This window comes from Ambystoma mexicanum, chromosome 1p (assembly GCF_040938575.1).
Source record: "Ambystoma mexicanum isolate Mex_15411 chromosome 1p, UKY_AmexF1_1, whole genome shotgun sequence".
NCBI classification, from domain to species: Eukaryota; Metazoa; Chordata; class Amphibia; order Caudata; family Ambystomatidae; genus Ambystoma; species Ambystoma mexicanum.
The window spans coordinates 534,609,081-534,631,740 of NC_090921.1; the positions used below are offsets into that span (position 1 = coordinate 534,609,081).

General features: G+C 46.3%; 1 protein-coding gene across 3 annotated transcripts in view; it reads right to left on the reverse strand.

The window, feature by feature from the left end:
• The window catches only part of FZR1 (fizzy and cell division cycle 20 related 1), a 259,477-nt gene that overhangs the window by 39,337 nt on the left and 197,480 nt on the right, over positions 1-22,660 (reverse strand). For all 3 annotated transcript variants that reach the window (XM_069649446.1, XM_069649448.1, XM_069649447.1), the window contains one exon: positions 9,156-9,248. In XM_069649446.1, coding sequence (XP_069505547.1) covers positions 9,156-9,248 — 93 coding nt within the window. The remainder of the gene's footprint in view (positions 1-9,155; positions 9,249-22,660) is intronic.

Genomic DNA, 22,660 nt, shown 5'->3' on the forward strand with positions numbered 1-22,660 from the left:
TGTGCTTGCCGACAACTACCGGAATCGAAGATTTGCCAGTTTTGTGACCAGTCCCCGTGCAGTGCAGGAGTCCCCCCGATGTCCTACCTCTTGTCCCCACGACTGAGGTTAAGGAACAGCAAGATCTGCAGGAACAGAAGTCTCCAGCTGCATCTTTTTCTTCAATATAAGGTACTGTGAAAACCTGACCGAGAGAACTTACCTCTCACTGTGAAAGTGCGTGAAACTTTGGCAACTTGCAGGCCTAGTCAGCTTGTGACCCGACATATGAATCTTTCTTCTATGAACTCCTTCTGAGAACTGTGGCAAAGACTTTTCCGTTTTAACTACCAGAACCGTTTTTACCTATACAAGACTCTAGCCCATTGACTCTGGCCTACCTATTGCATTGAATCAACTCCTCTGGTGAACTCAAACTATTTGCACTGTTTTAGAGTAACTGTAAAATTCGTTTTATTAACTTCTGCCTTTTTGCTCCTACTTCAAATGCTCTGAATGCTATTTTGCTCCTCCTTCAAAGTAGTTTAAATATCACAGAACCGGAGAGTGTGAAGTACTGTAGTATATTTGTGTGGTATGGATTGCCTCCTTTTAGTGAATGTTTTCTAACTGACTGTGTAATAAATTAAGAAGTGTTTTGACAAGAAACCTTGAGTATAAGTGTATCTGAATACTTGTAATTGTAGACCTCTAACACCCTCACAAGCTCACATTCCCTCTTGAGATGAGTATTGCTGCTCAACTCGCTACCAAAAACTGTGGTACAGACTTATAGGTTGGTTTTGCTTACACCTGTAGTCCTAGTTGTGTGTAGTGGTCCTACAGGGTACTACAAGCAAACTTTGCCTAACAGGGAGGATGGTGGGACATATGGAGGAAAGGTGACCAAGTACGTTAGTCACTACAGTGAGTAACATTTACTCTTACATCCTGTCCCCGTTCCTCCATACTGCATGGGCAATTACAAATGAATGTAGCCCCAGGGTTGAGAGGAGACCCTCCCAAAGCAAATAGGTTTGTTAGAACCGCCTGTCCGAAGGCTGCGTCTGACTTCGAGCCGGCGTCCAAACAGTAATGCTTACAGAAAGCTGAAGGGGAGGCCCAGGTGGCCGCCCCTGCCACTTGAATGCAATGGCCGTGGCCTTTGTGCCGACAGTGTAGGCGTGCATGTTAGCCAGAAGCAGCTTGTGCTGCCCCTCATATGCCTCCTTGATGGCCGAAACCATCCACCATGCAAAAATGGTTTGGATGCTTGATACCCGGTCCTGGACCCCCCCCCCCCCTCCCCAAAAGGTGACACAGGGCGTCCGACTTGCGGAATCCCTTGGCCCTGTCCAGATTGGATGTCAGACGTGCTCTGAAATTCTGACAGTTTAAGACTCTGAGCCTCGTCCTTGGGGGTCAGAAAAAAAAAAAAAAGGTAGGCAAGACTATTTCCTCGTTTAGATGGAAAGCAGAGGGTACCTTGGGTAGGAACACTGGTATGTCCGCAGGACCACCTTATCCCTGTGAAAAGTGGTATAGGGTTCTGAGGCCACCAGAGCCTCGCCGGCTCTGAGCAGTGGTGAGGCCCACTAACAAAGCTGTTTTAATGGTGACCAGCCTGATGTTCGCGGACGCCGTTGGCTCGAAGGGTTTGTGCGCCAAGGCACCCAAAACCACATTGAGGTCCCACACAGGGAGTGGCTTCTTGAGGGGCGAGTAGAGCCTGGACAGGCCCGTCAAATGCCTTCTATCTGGTTGGAAGAGAAGACCTCCTCCAAATTTCTGTAGGCCCCTATGGCTGCCAGACAGGTACGGCATGTGTCCACCTGTACGCCTGAGTGCGCACTTTGGCAGAGTTTGAAGAGGCTGCTGCCTTCCTTCTCCTCAGCCATGCTGAAAGGGCATGAAGTAGGCCCCAAGGCTGTGTCAGGTTCCAGGGCACTGATGCTTTTAAACAAAGATTTTTGTGGAGTATGGGTTGAGTTCACAGTATAATTTCCTTGACCTTATGGCAGTCAGCTGCTGTTCTCCCAACTCAAGATGGTCAACTTCCTCTTCAGCCATAATTGGCTACAGGCTACTGTGATGCAACTTTGATGTAGTTTGGAACCTCTGGAGAGGTTCTAAACTGCTTTTCATTCAAGATCTGATGTGGAGTGGTCACAGCGCATAGGAGCTCCCTTGAAGACTACAGTAACCAGAGAAAAGAAAACCATATTACAAGAAGGAAAGATATCAGTAAGTGCTTGAGACTTTGTTCAGATAAGTGACTTTAAAAGAAATCTTGATCTGATTTTAAGCAAGTGAACAATTGCTAAAAATTGAATGTGCTGAAGTATCTGAATCTATTGAGCATTGTTTTGTTTAATTAATTTTCATTGGAACTGTAAATACAGTGTTAAATATTTAAAGTTGATCACTTGCATGCGCGCACTAGATTTTGTTTGTAAAGATACCGAGCTCGGCAAGCGCGTGAGCTAAGCATTGCAATTCAAGTTAGAGCGTGTCGTATTGAAACCCGTGTCGACGTTAAAGAAATTGACCTAGCGGCGTGGGTCAGCGCGTAATAGTTGCAGGAAGTAAGTCGCGTTCATGCCCCAGAGGCGTCAGCTGTGGCGCAGAAGAAATTAACAGCTGATAATGTGATTGCGTACAGCCATGGGGTGCGCGTTTCATATAAACATATTGAGGATTGAAGGGGACCCAGCGATGCAGCCGTCGGCAAGTCAGCTGTGCATGCGCACGTTTTGAAATTTCTGCCCGGATCAACACGATCCAATTAACTGTGCGGGCAGACGCAGACGCTGCGAGCAACAGTGAGAGTGCACGTTTCTTCTTTAAAGATCTTCAAGCAGTGGAAGGAAGTGAGTCATTACACAGTATAGAAACATTTTAGGCAAAATAAAAAGACTAAGACAATTCTGAAAGGTTTATGCAAGCTAAAAGCAACATTTACTGTAGTTTCAAGAGTCAAAGTGGAAGAAAGGAAGAATAGAAAGCAGCACAACAACCAGGAAGCAGTTTTAAATTTGGAAACTTGTGAGGCCTGAAGTAGCGAATTGGAAATTAATCAAGTGAAGCAAGTTGTATACAGTTTTAAGGAAATAAGCAAATGTTAAAGAGAATACAGCAACAGAAGCCACAGTGGGCACCACCGTGTAAGTCTGTCAAGCAAGTGAAGCATGAAGATCTTCAACGTATAAATTGCCTCTAGGCCGTTAGAGGCAGACAGGTAAAGTTGGTTCTAGGGAGAGGATTTAATATATACATGTTTAAGGCAAGAGTATTGTGGTTATAATAATCATCAATGTATTAATTCCAGGGGTTCCAGTGTTTGAGTCGTCAGGCGTAGGAAGGAACCAGAAGAATCCTGTCAGTTTGTTATTTTCTCCACTTCCCTTTTTCCCCCGGGCTGGTCAACTCAATAGTTGTCCCATTAACTGTTGGGTGTACTGGTTAGGGGGATCTGGTGGCCAATACGCCTGATCCTGCAGGATTTTGGCGCTGGGACCTGATAGGCTGGGCCTTCACGAAACTTCGATGATCCGACAGTGGATGAAGATCTTTGCCGGTAGCGGATCCCCACTGCCGGTCTTTATCCTTCGTCCGAGACGATAAAGCAAAAATCAAATTCTAACTATTTAGCAAACAATTTACGAAAAGACACAAAATTAGCTCGGAGAGCAACGAGGACTCCCACCACATATGCGTGCAGTAAAAATCTGAATATGGCCACCAGGGGTGGAGCTTAGGGAGAGGACCGTCATTGAAAGGGGCAGTAGGACCCAGTGCACAGTCTTTAGAGGAAACATACATACAGTTTGAAAGTGGAAGTGGAACAGATTTTTTTTTTTTAGTGGAGGATTACCAGCCTGACTGGGAATATTCATAAGCATGTGAATCCATGCCAAACCCCATGTTGGATAACACCAATTTAGGTCTTCAGAGTCAATTTGGAGACAGGGGTCAAAATTAAATGTACTCACTGTAGTGACTAGAGTACTCAGAGGCCTTTGCCCCCTTTACTCCATCCTTGTCAACATGGGGACGGTAACGGAACATTTAGCTTCCCCTTTAAATTTAGTACAGACCGGGGCATAGGGTATCTCTCTATCTCTCCTTTCCCAACAGACTCTCCACGGTCCAATCAATTGTTATATCAAGACTGGACTATGCAAACCCCCTCTACCTCAGAGTCCACGCTTACCAACTGAATAAACTTCAAAGGGCACAAAACGCTGCAGCCAAACTACTACTTGCACTCGGCCCAAGAGACCACATCTCCCCAGCCCTTAAGACTCTGCACTGGCTTCCAGTGGCCCGGAGGGTGACTTTCAAAACCTTATGCATCTCCCATCGAGCATTGCATAAAACCGGACCTCAATATCTTCAAGACAAGCTAAAACCCTACCACCCTTAACGCACTTAAGATCAAAGTCATACCCAAGACAAACTCAGTCAGGTAAGGTGGATCATTATTATCAGCCTTGGCCCCCACGCTATGGAACACACTCCCACCTCACATCCGCCTAACTCAAGATCTAATGTCTTTCCACAAACTACTGAAAACCTGGCTCTTCCCCTAAAACCAACCCGTACACAAACTAACCCAAACAGAATAACAGCATCTCAAATGACACCGATCCAACAAACTACTAGGTGCGAGAAATTTACATCTAATAACCACTAATATAAATTAAAAGTCAAACAGAATAGAACGAATAAGTAGATCAAAGCAGGGAAGTGGTTAAGAATAAATCATACAAAAACAGTAACGAGATTTAAATTAATGAAATGCATGATGAATGAACGAAGTGAATGGAGTGGATGAAACGTGTGGAGCGGATGAATGTGTAGAACGCTGGAGCGGATAAGTATACGCGCGGATAAGTGTATCGCGCGGATAAGTGTATCGCGCGGATAAGTGTATCGCGCGGATAAGTGTATCGCGCGGATAAGTGTATCGCGGTTGAATGCGTATGAGCGAACGACTTTGTGGAGCAGATAAGTGGATATAGCAGATGAATGCGTGGAGCGGACGAGTGCCTAGAAGGAAAGAATGCTGAGTGCGGATGAGTACGTAGAGCCGCTGAATGCATAGAGCGGCCGACGTATGTGGACGAAACGAATTAAGTATGTAGGTGGAACGGGTGAAATGTGGATGAAGTACATAAAACAACTTAGAATACACGGAACGGACTGGAGCAAATAGAACTTAGAATACACGGGGCGGACCGGAGTGCATAGGATTGCGCGACTTACATGGAACGTTTTGGAGTGCATGGAACGTTTGAAAGAGCATGTAACTCATCATATCACATCACCACACTTACTTTTTCTTTAAACCACCATTCAACTAGAACACCGAGATACTATGACACCATTCGGGATAACTGTTCTCATACTAACCTCTGCCGCATACTCCCCCATCACTCAAATACTGCTGGTTACACATCCCCCAGCCAGGCGTTCTCCTCAGGCCTAATGCAGCCACATTCGGTCTGGATAAATCCAGCCAGAATGAACACATACGCCTGATCTCTCAACCACCAACCTACCGCTAAGAAGCAGCTATTACACGAATGCCACACCAGCTGCACACATATCCAGTGCTCACACGCACATTTGACTCCCTCTACTGACCTGAACTCCGGTTCCCAAGGGCGTTCAACCTACCAGCGCCTTCAGACCATACCAAATGGTACATAAGGCGCTTTATAAATGCAAAATAACATAAAATAGGAACACCCCTGAGACCCCGCCCTACAGCACCTGACCACAGTCCTTTTAACACACCAGACACTTTAATACCTGGCTATGCTGAATATTTCAGCCCCTAGCATACAAGCAGGAGGAAAGCGAGTGGGACGTATGGAGGAAAGGGGAATATGGAACGCGAGTACTCTAATCACTACAGTGAGTAACTTTAATTACTCTTATGTCCAGTCTCCTTTCCTCCATTCTTATGGGGGGATTCCACCGAACAAGACCATAGGGTGGCGCTATGACAGCTTGCCTCATATACAGGACGAAGCAAAAAGGTTCTTCAGAACCACCCGACCGAACTCTGCATCTCGCCTCTAGCTGGTATCCAGGGAATAGTGCTTATAGAACACCTGAGTGGCCCAAATAGCCGCCCTGCTGATGGCATCCCGAGAAGCCGTTACCCGAAAAGCGACGGCCGTGGCCTTAGCTCTGACCACATGAGCACGAGTCCCCCTCAGGCACGGGTTTGCCCATGGCCGTATCCACCTCCGTAATAGCCTGGACCATCCAAAGGGCAAGTGAAGCTTTGGAAGCTTGGTTGTCGGCAAACATGCCCCCAAAGGTGATGAACAGTGCCTCAGACTTCCTGAAGGATTTGGTCTAAGAGAGATGGAACTTGGGGACTCTTGAGGTCCAAGGAATGCAAAGCCCATGGAGCCTCCGACTGTGGGTTCGGAAAAAACACAGGCAGATTTCCTGACTCAGATGGAATGGAGAGACCACCTTGGGCAAAAGGTTTGGCTGGGTGCACAAAAATTACCTTGTTATGAAACGTGGTGAAGGGCTTGCATGATGGCAAAGCCTGCAACTCGCTGACCCTGCGCTCAGACGTGAGCGCCACCAAGAGCATGGTCTTCAGTGTCACCAGCCGGATGCCTACCAAGGCCATCAGCTCAAAGGGCATGTGCTGCAAGGCTACAGGGACCACATTAAAGTCTCAGACCGAATGCGGCCTATGAACCTGAGGAAAGAGCCTGGGCAACCCCTTGAGGTGGGCCCCAACCACTGGCTTGGCTTCTGAAAAGATGTGCTCAGGAGAATTCTTGTAGGCCCCCAAGGCCGCCAGATAGGTGCGTCAGGTATCGACCGAGGGCCGGAACTAGCCAGATGTGTGGAAAAATCCAGCACATTATCTAGGGAGCAGGTGAGAAGGTCCAGCCCGCTGTTGCAAGCCCAGTAGCAAAACCTAGACCACACTCCTGTGCGGAGATCAAGCAGAGGACCTCCTGAATGATGTCCTAGTTGCCAGAGAAGTGAGCGTGGTGCAGTCTCAGCTGGTCCAGAACCAGGCCACTAGGACCAGCCTGGCTGGGTCCAGGTGCTTTACCGCCCGCCACGTCATTAAGCCCCTGCTGGGGATTGGAGACGGACGGGCCCCTGGAAGCCCAACTGAGAACCAAGCCCTTGACGGCCAGTGAGGGGCAATCAGGAGGAGGCTGCTGCCTACCGACACCCAGAATTTGCAGCAGGTCCGCTGGAGCAACGGAGGGAGAGGAGGAAACACAGCACTGAGTGCAACGTCTGCTGCAATACGAAACCAGCCAAAAGCTCCAGGAGTCTACTAAGGACACTCCAGAAGCAGGAAATCACGATCCAGAGTACCCTCACCAGAGTGCAGGACCGAGGGAGCAAGGAAAGCCTAACCAGTGTCCACCGTTCTGCATCAGTGGTGTTTGCGAAGCGCCGCTGAAACCAAGAAAATCCGTAGCTGCAGACGACCTTCCCGAGTACTGTCACAGGAGCCCTTACCATCAAATACAGTCCTTGTAAATACCTCAGTGTGTAAGAGAAATGTATTGGGCATATACAAAGATTATTCACTAGCTTTATTGATTCTGAAAAGTAATTTCAAAGTGTCTCTGTTACAATCATTTGCCTTTTTTAAGAATGTTCATTTAAAATTGAAGATAAACAAATAACTATTTATAATGGAAACCTTGAGTGTCAGTGTTACTTGGATACTTGTATTTGCGAATTTCATTTCTACAGCTCACATTTACCCCTCTTGAGATGGGCCTGGCTGCTCAGTCACACTACCAACTTGTGTAGTCCAGATCTATACCAAAAGATGGGTTAGCCCAAAACCAAGCAGATACGTCTCGTCTAGTCTCAGTGTGACTGCACCAATTCTTACCTAACAGACATTGACCGAGGTCTGCCACCGAAGATGGAAATCACACAAAGGACTTTCCCGCCCTGGAGGGCAGGGGAATATCCAATAAAGGACAAGGGACGCTAAAATAGCAACAGAAAAAAGAAGGAAGGGACCATTTTGGTAAAATGAGCACCCATGGGTACCTTTACCGGGGGGCTGTGCAAACAGCCTGCAGTATAGGTGCACCAAATTAGTAAAAAGGGTCACTGCCCCAGCCATTAATGGGAAGCTTTTCCCTGTCAAAGAAATAGTACAGTTGTGATGAGAAAGGGGATACACTGCATCTCCCTAGCACTCCACATAAGGTTGTGCTTGTCTCACCTAAATAAATGTTGAGGATAAAATATGCTTTCTATCCTTGGGAACTCGAGTTCTCACAAGGTTAGTCAGAGAAAGTAAAAGGGGAGCCCAAAGAGCAACCCAGCAACAATAAAAAGGTATATACCAAAAGTTGTCAGAGGATAACATTTAAAAGGACACTATGGAGAGTCTTAGAAATGACACCCATAAAAAGAGTTAAAGGATCTGCAAGTGTGGAAAATTTTTCCCACACAGAGGTACAGGTTAAAATCTACCAGTCACGCAAAAGGTTATAGGGTTCTCACAAGTGAGGTAAATTTAGCACCAAGGTTAAAATCTTACCCAACAACCCCAAACAAAAAGAAAGAAGCAGGTGAGAGCAGCAGAATGTTCTCTCTCATGAAAATAAACAAGGATCCAGACAAAGAACAGCTATGCTTTGGAATGTGGTAAAGTAACTGAATATGGCTTCAAGGGATTTATGTGCAGCCTACCTAATTGGTTGCAGTGCAGAAGGTCCAAAATGAGGGGGAAAAGGCTACAAAAAAATTCTGGGTTTTAGTTTAATTTGCCCGACTTGTTCTGTGGACTCCCAAACTGACCACAGATATGCAGGTATGAATTAAGAACGAACGCAGTGCTGGAGAATCAATCATTAAATCTGTCCAAATTCACAAGACTAGCTCTAAACAACCCAACCAACTTGGAAAATATATTTGCAAGACCCTTCCAGCTCATCTTATATACATAATGAATAGTTTTGAAATTGTACGATTCTCAAATAGCTACTTCTATACAGATCATTTTTTGGACCAACTATGCACCTGGAAAGAAGCATTTGCAGTGCTGTTTATACAATGGAATGATCCAGATAAAGGAAAGACTATGCTGCTTCGAAACTGCCGTATGCAGAGGTTACAAAACATATTGCAGAATTGTGCAGTATTACCTTTGTTGAACGGGTTTTGCTGAAAACATTCCAGAACCTCAACGTTTCGTCACCTGCACCTGTAACGATGGCCTCGCCATCTGGAGACATTGCCTGGGAGAATTCAATACAGGGAATGAGAAGGAAGAGCAGTGGTAATGAAATTAGCAGATACATTATGCTAAATGTGTATTTTGGCCTTCCAGCAATTCAATGAACCATAACAGTTGTCCTAACCACACTGTGGGCCACAAAATAGACGGCCATGCTAGCATGTAATTACCACTTGCATGCACATCATACAGGGGATTAAAAAAGCCAACTTATGCTTACCATTTCTGTGAACGTTGGCACATGCACAGGTTAACAGCATGCCGGCACATTTAGGGTTATCTACCGTACCAGTGACACAAGGGTTCACCAACGTGGGGTATGGTAAGAGTACCCTTGAAAATAAACACATTTTGTTGAGTATGACAGCAGCCAAGCAGTTTAACGTGACCCCCCCCCCCATCCCTCGATAATGCTTCAAAAGCATCCCAGGTGTTCAACGCACATGAGTGCGTTGAAACAAATTGTGCCAGTCAGCCGACAGCACCTGAAAAAGTTGGTCATGGAATGCAAGGAATATACATTTGGAAGCAACTGGGCACAGCTGCGGCTGTCGGCTTGGTCCCCTGTTGAGAAGGGGACAGGCGGCTGGGCGGATATCACGAGTAGGTGTGTTAAGGAGAATTCTCATTTCTGTGCTAATTCCCTTCAACCTTAGAGACCCCCCCAGCTCTTTTGCAGGACTTTTTAATTTTAATCCTGGAGCGAGAGCACTCTCGCATGTGTTTTGACCCGATTAGGATTATGTGTTTCCTTTGTTTTTGGAGTCTGACAAACTCCATAGGCACTTATTTTGTATGGTGACACAGCACCTTTAGTGCAGAGTCACAGAGAAATCCTTTAGATTTCTCCTAAGGTTTAAATGCCTTTTCTTCCGTGAACTACTGTTCCCAAGAATAGTAAAGTGAAATTGGCTTTACTTATCTTTTCTCTTTCTAGGTCCAGCACACCCCATTTTATGTGGAGTGCTGGGGGTTAGCCAGTAGGTCCTTATCCTACATACTCATGTAAAACATCTTCCCCTCACTACTTTAAATGGCCGGTGGCAGTGGTAACTTTCCTACCATTGTGCTTTTCTATAGCAGGCTGAATCCTCAAGTGCTGTATAGCACCCATGGGTGACCATTTAGTCAAAATGGCCCTGGTTGTCTTTTTTCACCATTTTCTGTTTGCAAGGTCGTTCTTCGGTTTTACCCTGCGCACCAAGCCAGGTTTAAGCCCTTTGTTTGTTTTGCCTTTGGCGGACTTCAGTACTGACACCCGCCTCTATCTCCAGTGTGTCTTGGAGGGGCAGGAAGTGAGGGAGGTTCCCGGAACTCCCCTGTTCTTTGTCTTTACAAATAACTGAATGCACCCAGTCCCGATTGGCTGGCTGGCTGTCCTTTGAGGACACCTTCCCTGCTGTCTGTGTGACGGCTAGGCTGTACATGAATGGGAGAAACCTGCTTAAAAAGGTGAGGGTTTTGGGACTAGAGGCAGAGTCGACCACTGGGAAGAACACCAGACTAAGAAACCGTGAACGAAGCTTGCTGCATCCTCCAGGACCTTTGAATTGCCTGGTGAAGCCCTGCTGCTGTGCTGAAACTCCTGTTTCTGATTGACAAGAAAAGCTCCAGAAGGGACAACTTCTTCCCTCGAGTTAGTGGGACCAACTAACCCTGAAAAGAATTCCATTGGACTATCTTCCCCCAACTGGCTGTACTTTGTTGCTGCAGGAATCGCATGCCAGGGGTCGAGAACTCCATAATTTAGTGCAAGGTGTGAAGGAAGCCCAACCAGTATCCAAGATCCGCGGTGGTGCTGTTTACCGAGCCCTGAAACCACAAAGTGCTGCTGATCTGAAAAGATCCCGTAGCTGCCGCCAACTTCCGAATTGCTGCCTCAGGAGTCCTCCAGACATCATCGCTCTTGTCCCCCACGACCGAGTCCCAGGAACTGCATCACTGCAACCAGACAGAAGCCAGCCGGACCACTCTTCTAACCAAAGGTACTGTTCCGGCTTGGGGTACTTCGCTCAGTGTCTTTAGCTTTGCTCTTCTCCGTTGAGACTTGCAGTAGGTACCTTGTTAGAGTCGATTTCAGCTCTACCCCTCACAAGCCTAACAGCTTGTGACCCTACAGTGATTTTTCTTCAACAAACTAACTTTGTGCAAGACTTTGTTAACTAAGAAGTACCTCACCTCAGTAGACTGTGCTATAATTGACTGGTTGTCCTAGCTCCCTGCAGACTCTTCTAGTCCACTTGCCTTTGATATTTACTGTCCCTCAGAGGTGATAAATTGGTTTTAAACTATTATTTCTTGGAAAGGTTGCCTAGATTTCATTGGAAGATAAGTGCTCAGAGAACCGGTTTAACCTTTTTCCTTAACCTTTCTACAAACCTTAGAATCTACAAAGTGTACTAGCGATAACAGACATTACTGTGCTAGTTAGTGAAGTCACCTCAGGGTGTAGAAAGTGTACAAAAAAGCATCTCTAAAGAGCATCAGCTTTGTGTTGATTCTGTAAAAGTACATTTGATTGTTACATACATTGCCCTTTTCAATGACAACATAAATAACTATTCATAACTAAAACCTTGAGTATAAGTGTTACTTGTATTTGCGAATTTCATTTCCACAGCTCACCTTTACCCCTCTTGAGATAAACCCGACTGCTCAGTCACACTACCAACGTGTGAAGTAAAGTCCTATACCAAAAGGTGGCTTACCTAATACCAAGAGGACAAGGGTTGTGTAGTTTCCCACATGGTTACTACATCAATTCTTGCCTAACTAGGTGCAGTCATGCACCGCAACAAAACAAACCACACCGTTCGTTAAGAATTAGTGCAGCCCAACTGGTGAGGACTACACAAGATTTATCTGCTTGGTATTAGGTAGCCCACCTTTTAATATAGGCATATACTACACAAGTTGGTAGTGTGACTGAGCAGCCAGGCTTACCTTAAGAGGTGTAATGTGAGCTGTACAATTGAAATCAGTAAGTACAAGTAGCAAAGTAACACTTACACAATATATATATATATATATATATATATATATATATATATATATATATATATATATATATATATATATATATATATATATATATATAAAAAACAGAGTCAGTTTGTAAAATACAATAACAGTTGGTAAATACTTTATGCCAACACATTTTCCAGCAGACGGATGTGACTTCAGTAAGGTCAGTAATGCACTGATTTTCAGTAACCAATTCAGTTATTGAGTTGTAAATTAAAGGACATGTTAGAATTTGGTTTAGAACATACTTTACACAATGTAAAACAATTACAATCTCCCAAAGGAAGGCAGAAACTTTTATACCAGCAATAATAGTGTCCACAATTATAATCTATGAGGGGAACAAGTACTGCCAAAGCCAGTAGGGTTAGAAGGGTGCCTTTAGGGAGCCAGAATAAAGTCAATAGTTCCGATGCACCACCTTAGATAAAGTCTTGACAAAGTTAGTAAGTTCAGCAGAAATCACAGTAACTCAAGTGAACTACTTTGTAGAGAGCACAAGCTGTCCAGGCCAGTGCTGGAGAGTTGGTATCAACTCTAAAGTGGAACAAAACAGAAGCACAACTTATGGCTAAAAGGTTAACACCTTAAGCCCCACAGTACCTGTGATTCGAAGAGAAATATTCCAGCTGGATTCCTCCATGCTACAGCTTTGCAGACCCTTGTTCCTGGACCTTGATCGTGGTGAAGGAAGGATTGCCTTTGTTTCAGCGACACTTCAGTGTTTTGGCACCTTTTCCTCAGCATCAATGAAGAAACATCTCCGGTTGGAAGAAGCTTGCTCCCTCGGTCCTGGAATCTGGTGGGGGGACTCTGGATCAAGGTTTCCTGGCTCTGTAGGGTCCTTGGGATGTCCACGAAGATTTGGACTTCAAGAAAATGCACTAGTCAATGGTCACAGGACCCCTGGCATTGGGATTCTGCAGCTCTGGTGAGGCAAAGCAAGTCGGGAGTTGCACTAAACGGAAGCTCGTCTTGAGGCTTGTTGGTCCCACCTGCACAAGGGAGGAAGTCGTCCCGTGCTGGTCTTCCCAGTCGATATGAAAACTGGGTCAGCACAGCTGCAGGGCTTCACCAGGCACTTTGCAGTCTAGGAGGGTGCTGCTGGCATTTGGTCATGTCTTCTTCGGATGTTCCTCTCCAGTGGTCGACTGCCTCTGGTTCCAAAAACCTCGCTTTTTATGCGATTTCCCATTCATTCACAGTCTATGCTGTCAATTACACAGCAAGGTGACTGTCCTTTCATGATAGCCAGCCGGCCAATCAGGACTGGGTTTACTCAAGCACACCTAGAGACACAGGATCAGCATCAAATAAAGCCCAGAAGAAACCAACGAACGGAAAATGACAAAAGACGGGGCCATTTTGGGAAAATTGACACCCATGGATGCTGTACTGCAGCAGAGGGTTCAGCTGGCGGTAAAGATGCACATCGGAAGTAAAATTAAACCACTGGCACTCGCCACTTAAATTAAGTTAGTGTAACAAAATGTTTTACAACGAGAAGTGGGATAGGAATTACCAAGTAACCCTTCCGCACTCCACATGGGTTGGTGTGTGCTGGTCCCACAAAGAGAAAAGTCAAGGATCATCTCACTATTCTTGGAAACGTATTTAAACATTCGGACAAGTCCAAGGGACTTTCTAGTGGCACTGCACACCGAAGGTGCTCTGTCACTATACTAGAAGCAGATAACTATGGAGTTTGCCAGACTCCATAAAACACAAAAACCTAGTCGTGAAAAACCTTACTGCTGAGAAAAATGTCCCAATCACTTAGATGGAAGTCACACGCTCTAAATCCAGGAAAAGAGCTGGTGTCTCCATGGTTGAAGGGAATTAGCACAGAATTGAAAATTCTTCCCAGACACACCTTAGCACAACAGCACATGATGGCTACCAAACGAAATACACACCTAAGCTCAGCGTACACCGAACTGAAGCTGCCAACAGCACATCACTGCTCTCTCGCTTCTCCCGCTTAATCCTATTAATGTACCCCTCACCCCACCTTACCCTCTTGGCTTTAAAGATCTGCTAGAGCACCAAGGGACCATGCAGGTGGTGATCATGGGCGGCATAAAAACTAACATAAGAAGCACAACCAGAATATTCTAGCAATGTTACTTGGCAACAGGCTCCGGTCCAGTCTCTGTGCTGTGGGACATCCCCATAAGTATGGATTAAAGGGAAGAGGATGCAAGAGTAACATTTGTGCCAAGCGCACTTGGGCCACAAAAGAGATGTAATTCCCGGTTAGCATTGACAATGTACATGCACATCTTACAGGGTCAACTGGCAACTTTCGTTAGGACACATGGCAGGGGTCTGCAACCTGTGCTTCTCCAGATGTTTTGGATGACACCTCGCATCATCTCTCACTATGATGATCCTGGTTAGGTTTGATGGTAGTTGTAGACTAAAACACCTGGATGGCAAAAGGTTGCAGACCCCTGACCTATGGCCAGGGTTCACCATGTGGCACACTGTTTGGCCTACGAATCCCACCCTGCCCTAGCCCAGCATAGTCAATGGGGGATGTTAGGGAGGATTATCAAAATGTTATATTCCTCTCTACCTTAAAGACCCCCCCCCACCCCCAGCTCTTTTGCTGAACTTTGGGACTATGTACTTTTTAATTCCGTTTTCTTTATTTTCTGTGGTTATGAAGTCTTAAATAACTCCATAGGCATCATATTTTCATGTGTGTTACACAGTACACAGGGATGTATTTAGACTTCCAAAAGGTTTAAATACCTTCTCTGGGATGAACTACTGTTTCCCAGAGAATGTAAGGGTAAGTTGACTTAACTAGTCTTTTTAAATCCCTAGACCCAGCACACACTATCTTCCTATAGAGTGCTGGAGGGGTGTCCTAGTACCCCCTGTGTCTAGAAACTCATGTAGCAGTCAAATGCTTCCCTTTCCTATCGAAATGGCTGGTGGCAGTGGTTTTACAATGAACTACGATGATTTTTCCTGACCACAAACACCGGTAGCTAAAAATTGCAGGAGCAATGTTTTTCAAGATGGCGCCTTAAGCTCCTTTGTTTAAACAGGACCCAGTCTTTTTTTGCCATTTCCTTGTGGAAAGGTCCTACAAGTGTTTGTCTCGGCTCACCAAACCAGGTTTGGTGCCTTTGTTTCCATGCCTTTGGCGGGCTTCAGGACTGAAGACCGCCTCTGGCGTCTGAGTGTCTGGGGTGGGCAGGAAGTGAGGGAGGTGCCCGAAACTCCCTGTGCTTAGTCTCCTAGGAGACCCAATTGCACTCTGGAGTGATTGGCTGGCTGACTGTCCGGCAAGGACAGCCACCCTGCTGAGTGAGTGACAGCTAGGCTGGAATGGGGGAGAGAACTGAATAAAAGGAGAGTCTCTTGGCTTGGAAGGCAGAGTCGACCACTGGAACGAAAGAACCGAAGACTAGCTTGAAGACTGCTGCTGCAACTCCTGGACCGTTGGTTTGCCTGGTAAAGCCCTGCTGCAGGTCCTAATCACCAGGTTCACCTCAACAGAGCAGCCCCTTCAAGGACGACTTCTCCCTTTGAGTTGGTGGGACCAATCAACTTAACAGTAAGCCACCTGGACACCTCATCTCGGAGCTGGTCGAATTTCCTCAGAGTGCTGCAGGAAACCGTACAACCAGGGAGAGGGACACCAGTTTGTGTGGTTTACTCACAGGAACCGAAATTGATGTTTGCCAAGGGCCAGCCTTTGACTGTCCCAGTGCAGGAGTCCCCGACATCCTCGCTCTTGTCCCCACAACGGAGGCCCAGGAACAGCGAGATCTGCAGGAACTGCCAGGAACAGAAGTCTTCAGCTGCATCTTTTTCTTCATTTGTAAGGTACTGTGAAATGAGACAAAGTACTTACCTCTCGCGGTGAAAGTGCTTGAAATTTATGCAACTTGCAGGCCTAATCAGCTTGTGACCAAACATACGATTCTTCTTTTTACAAACTACTTCTTAGAACTTTGTCAGAGACTTTTCCGTTTAAATTACCTTAACTGCTTTATCCTATCAAGACTTTAGCCCATTGACTTTGGCGTAGCCTATTGAAAATGGACTCTTCTGGTGAACTCAAAATATCTGCACCGTCTAAGAAATAATTTTATTCTTTTTATGTTCTGATAACCTATGCCTTTTTGCTCCTCCTTCAAAGTATTCCGAATGCATGAGAAACTTAAAAGTGTACAGTACTGAAGTATATTTGTGTATGATATTTAACTGCCTCCTTCTAGAGAATGTTTTATAACTGACTTAAATTAATAAGTGTTTAACCAAGAAACCTTGAGTGCAAGAAACCTTGAGTGCAAATTTATTTGAACATCTGTGATTTTAGACCTCTAACATTACAGCTCACATTCCCCTCTTGAGATAAGCCTGGCTGCTCAGCTCCGCTACCAAAAACTGTAGTACAGACTTATACCAAAGGTTGGTTTTGCTTACACCTGTAGTCCTAGTTGTGTGTAGTGGTCCGAAAGGGTACTGCATACAAACTTTGCCTAACAGCTTTGCCGATGTATTCTCTGAAGCCATCACCAACCTAGCCATCGAGCAGGAACACCTGGTAATCCTCTGAAACTTTAACATCTGGTTTGACGAAGATTCCGCTCACAGAAATCATTAAACTACTGAAGACAATGAAACTACAGATAGTGAAAGGAGCAACCCACACTGCAGGACGTAAAATCTTCGCCAACAAAAACCTCATCGCCACGCTGCCACCACCACTACAGATCCTCTGGAGCGACCACCTCATCATTCCATTCGTGATCACATGCCCCACGACAACGGCAAAAAATAGACAAACTGGCAACTATCATGAAAAGAAACTGGAGAGCCGCCAGAGCTAGCAACCTAGCAAAACAATTAGAAATCAACAAAGCACTGACAACGATCCTGGACAAGCGGACATCGAAATAGAAACAGAACTACTCCATAAATGGATTGCTGGAACGATCGACGGAAAAACCCTTCACCCCATCACGCCAAAGAGTGACAGCAAAATTGTTTACCTAGGTACTCTGCGCCATGAAAATAAACATGATACTTGAATTAGACAGGAGGGGGAAAAAAAATAATAAGGTGAAGAAATTACAAATCCACTCATAAAAAAATGAAATCTGTAAGGGCAAAAAGAAATACTGAGACAACAGAATCACCAAAGCCACCAACACCCAAAATTAATTGTTTAAAACCTACACGAAATAAGAAACCCTCCTGGCTGTAACAACGCTCCAATACTTTCATTGAAGCTATGCAATGGCCTCGCAGACCACTTCAAAGGCAAAATCACCATCGAATAAATCATACAAAGCAGACCAATCGACTACAACATGCGACCTACCCAACTATCCGAGGATCACCAGCACAAACTCTGAAGCTTCCGCCAATTATCAGTGAAGACATTGGAGTTAGGAAGAATTCTCAGAAATGTGCCACTTCCTCTCTACCTTAGACAACCCCAGCAACCTTGCTGGATTGAGGACTTGAATGTTTAACCTTGAGAGAGTGAGACCCCTTTTCCCACTCATGTATTTTAATGTGATTTTGAACACTTTTTTTGGTTATGGAGTCTGACAAACCCCATAGGCACCATCTTTTACATTGTGTCACAGCACATTCAGTGCAGTGGCACAGGGAAGTATTTTCTGATTTCCCCAAAGTTTAAAATACCTTCTCTTGGATAAACTATTGTTTGCAAGAGCAGTAAAGTGAAATTGACTTTACATTTGTAACTTTTTAGACCCAGCACACTATCTTACAATAGGGCGCTGGAGGGGTTACTTCATATCCCCTTTGTCTAGCTTCTCATGTAACAATTTTATGTCACCCTTTCCTCGAATGGCTGGTGGCAGCGGTTAACTTTTTATTACCATGGTGTGTTTTTAGCACAGGCTGCGTTCGCAGCTACGGCAAAGCACCCAAGGGTGCCATTTTTGTCAAAATGTCCCTGGTCGTCTTTTTCCGCCATTTCTTTGTGGAAAGGCCCTTCTTGAGATTTACTCTGCGAGCCAAACCAGGTTTGGTCCCTTTGTTCGTTTTGTCTTTGGCGGGATTCATGTGTGAAGCCTGCCTCTGGCTACAGGTGTCTGGCGGGGGCAGGAAGCGAGGGAGGTGCCTGAAGCGCCCTGTGCTTAGTTTCCTAGGAGACAGGAATGCACTCTTAGGTGATTGACCGTCTGGATGCCCCTGCTGGGTGACTGACAGCTAGGCTGGAATGAATGGGAGACACCTGCATAAAAGGTGAGGCTTTTTGGCTTGGAAGGCCGAGTCAACCACTGGACGAAGGAATCCGAAGAAGAACTTTGAAGAGACGCCTGCTGCAACTCCTGGACCATTGGTTTGCCCGGTGAAGCCCTGCTGCTGTGCTGAAGCTCCAAATTCATATCGACAGACTACTTCTCCCCTTGAGTTGGTGGGACCAATCAACTATAAAGTAAGCCCCCTGAACAGCCTCTCGAAGCTGGTTGAATTTCCACTGCAGTTGCTGCTGGAGCCGAATAGCCAGGGAGAGGAACACCAGATCATGCGAGTTGCTTTTAAGCTGGCCAAGAGCTCCAGGAAAATCCTCCGGACTCTCAGGAAGCAGGACTGACCAAGCCTGAGCCACCTCAGAGTGCTGGACCCCAGATGCAAGGAAAGCCCATATTGACGGCCAGGAACCGCAGTGTTGCTATTTGCGGTAGACGCAAAGAGCTGAAACACCAAAGTGCCACTTACTTGAAGATTGCCGGTTGCGGTCGGTGACCGTCCCATTGTAGTGAGTCCCCAGAACGCCTCCCTTTTGTCCCCACGACTGAGGCACACGAACAGGAGCCATCTGCTGCACTTTTCTTCAACCTGAAGGTACTGTACAGTTTAAGAACTTAGCTATTGTTGTGCCACCTTGCTTGATCTCAGTTGAGACTTGGCTCTTGCAGAGTTGCTTGCATCTTCTACTACTCACAGCCCTAACAGCTTGTGACCCTACATTTGATTCTACTTTTGCTACAAGGATTTCTAAAACATAGTGCAAGACTCTTACCTGCAAGAAGTGCTTCAGTTACCCTTGACTTTTGGTAACTTACCATTGGCTGGCCTGGCTCCCTGAATGACTTCTCTCCTCTGCTTATATTTTTGCCTTCCTTCCAGGAAAGGGTTAACTGACTTTGCAGGGGGGGGGGGGTGTTTATTGAAAGTTCTTACCCGATTAAGAATAATTGTGTAACCACTGATCTTATTCTGAAACCGCTTTTCTTTGACACTCCCAAGTATATTCTAAATTCAACAGTGATATACTAAGGAACAAGTTACTTACCTGTAACTGCTGTTATCCAGCATGGGTCTGGCATGGATTCACATGCTCATGAATATTCCCAGTCGTCAGGCCGGGAATCCTCAGTAAAGAAAAAAAATCAGTATCAGTTTCGTTTCTGATCTGTCTTTCTTAGTAGTAACCAATCACTGATCTCTGGGTCATACTGCCCCCAGCCAATGACTGCCCACTACCTAAGCCCCTCCCCTGGCAGCCATCCTCAGATTTGGTAGCACGTAAAGTGGCAGTATGACCAAGTGAAGAGCCGCAGAGGGGAACGAGGGAGGGTTCACATGTGAATCCATGCCAGACCCATGCTGGAGAACAACAGTTACAGGTAAGTAACTTGTTCCTTCTCCAGCATGGGGTCTGGCATGGATTCACATGCTCATGAATATAGGAATACATGACAGTATACACATGCACAACCACAGGAGGTGGCAACAGGCTTAATATTAAGCAATACAACAACTCAACATTAAGCATCTCTTACCTTCTCACCAAGCTCACCTTAAGCGAACAGGTTGCGGAGCACTGCTTGGCCGACCCTGGACTCCTCCCTGGAGTCCCCATCGACGCAGTAGAATCTTGTGCAGGTGTGCGTCAACCTCCACGTAGCAGCATTGCAGATGTCCAGTCAGGAACGCCGTGGTAGCAGTGATCGCTCTGGTCGAATGGGCTCTGACGGCCGGGCAGCGGTCGGTTTGCCAACCGGTGACAGTGCATGATGCAGCTGGAGAGCCATCTGGAAATGGAAGCCTTCGAGAGAGCCTTCCCTTGATTCACAGGTCCAAAGTTCACAAACAGCTGTGATGTCTTCTGAAAACTCTTCGTGCGGTCCACGTAGAACTTCAGCGCTCTAGCCACATCCAGCGAGTGCAAAAGTCCTCTCGGCCGGCGACGGGAAGAAAACTTGCAACACCAAGGTGGAGGTCCGACGGCACCTTGGGCATAAAGGAGGGGTGCGTCCTCAGCACCACCCTTGTGTCGTGAAAAGTCAAGTATGGAGGCTTGCAAGATAGGGCCTGGATCTCTCCCACTCGTCGTGCGGAGGTGATGGCCACAAGAAATGCTGTCTTCCACGGCGCTGAATGCATAGGCTCGAATGCCCCCCCCCCCCCCCCCATGAGCCTGGTCAGCACCATGTTGAGCTCCCACGCCGGGGTAGGGGCCTTCACTGGCGGGAACGATCAGAATAGTCCCTTCATAAATTCCTTCACCAGGCGATGAGACCACAAGGACACCCGTCCTGTAGTTAGGGTGTATCGGAAATGGCAGCCAGATGTATGATGGAGGCGTGAGCCAGTCCAGCTTTGGCCAGCGACAGTAGGTACAGCATTACTTGATGGGCCTTAATCCGCAGAGGGTTAAAGGAGAGTTCCGGGACTTTTTTTTTATTGTCCCTACGGGTCGGCCATGTGTTTGTAAGCATAAATCGGTAGATCGTAGGAAACTTTCCTATGGACCTTACCCGACTTTTCGCCCCTTATCGCACTCGAAATCAGCCTCCATTTTGTGATAATCCTATCATTCCGCCGCATCGACCTGGCTCACCTGCCTTTGCGGCACTAAATCAAATCCCCCGCCCCTGAGCCTGACATCAGCAGACGCGTACTGCCCATTTCAAGCACGTCTCGTGTCAACAATCGCTGCGCCTCAGCTATTGACGTGTTGCCATGGAAATGGCAGGACGCCTCTTTCCCCAATAAGTATAAACAGACCGTTTCACAACATACAGCAGCAGATTTTCGATTCCATTCCTCTCTCTGTGTTACTTTGAGTATTCTGTGACTCGTTTCAGTGCTCTGGTCAGCTACCTTCGCCGCTTGTAGCCCGTGTGAACAGATACCAGTACCACCGCTATAAATTATTTTACTATCTTTACCGCACAATGGCCACAATAATGCCGTATATGTACGAGCCCGAGTACACCGAGGAAGAACTACTGGAAAGGCAAGCACGCGAAAACGATGGGGATTCGGACGGCAGTTGGGAGGACCAGTCAACGGATGAAGAGCCTGGACCATGTCGCATGGACGGCGTCTCCACCTGGTGCACGTGCAATCGGTGCGAGCTAATGCCAACTGAGGAGGAGAACTGCTGCTGCCGTGAAAATTCCGGGTGCTTGGCCTACATTTCGGAAAGCGAGCAAAGTCAGCAGGAAGGCGAGCAAAGTCCGCAATGCATCACCGAGCTGCCAGAGTTCAGGGAAGCCTGCCTCTCACGGACAGTGTTGAGGATGATGATGGTGCTTATGCACGAACTTCGTGGCACTGTTCGTCCGCGTAATCCGAGTAACGAGTAAGTATACTCTGTTTGTGATGTCAGTGATGCCACCACTATTTCATGGTCGTCTCCCACATATAAAATTACATTTACATATCATTGGAACGCATGTAAATTGGTTCCATATAGTGCATTTTCTAGATATAATTTTTTTCTAAGGAAAATGACATGTGTTACCTGAATCGACATTGATAAGAAAGTTTGGTCAGTTTAATACAGTTTGCATCTTTTTTTTTCACAGGTGGTACAGGCTGGTGGCCTATCGTTGCTTCACTTGGTGGCTTCACGGGAGGCTCGGACACCGCGTTCGGAGAGTAATACCTGCCTGTGCGGTACTTGCCATTAGACAACATTTCCCCAGTGACAGTGGACAATACCGCGGATTTTCCCTCGATGTGCTGCAACCTCAACTTTACAATGTGTAATGTTTATTATTTATGTTTAATTAAAATCTAAAATAAAGCCCAACATATATTTTAACAATGGTTGTTTTGATTTTTTAAATGAATCTAGTGTATATTCTCCTGGGAGGGTGAGGTATTTATAAACTCACCCCCCTGCCTTCCATGTAGTAGATCCTGCAGCCATCCTCTTACATTCAGTTAGATGGCCTCTCCTTGGTGAGGCCCTGCGGCAAACGGGTCTTGTCTGCACGACCACCGCCCCGATCCACCCCCCGCCCTATCAAAGGCAGTTCGCACCGGGGTACTTGAGCTGCTGGCAAGTGGAGCTGTCAGGGAGCGATAAAGGCCAAGAGGTGCCAAAGACCATGTACACTTCAAAGTGGTCTATAGAGCATGGGTTTG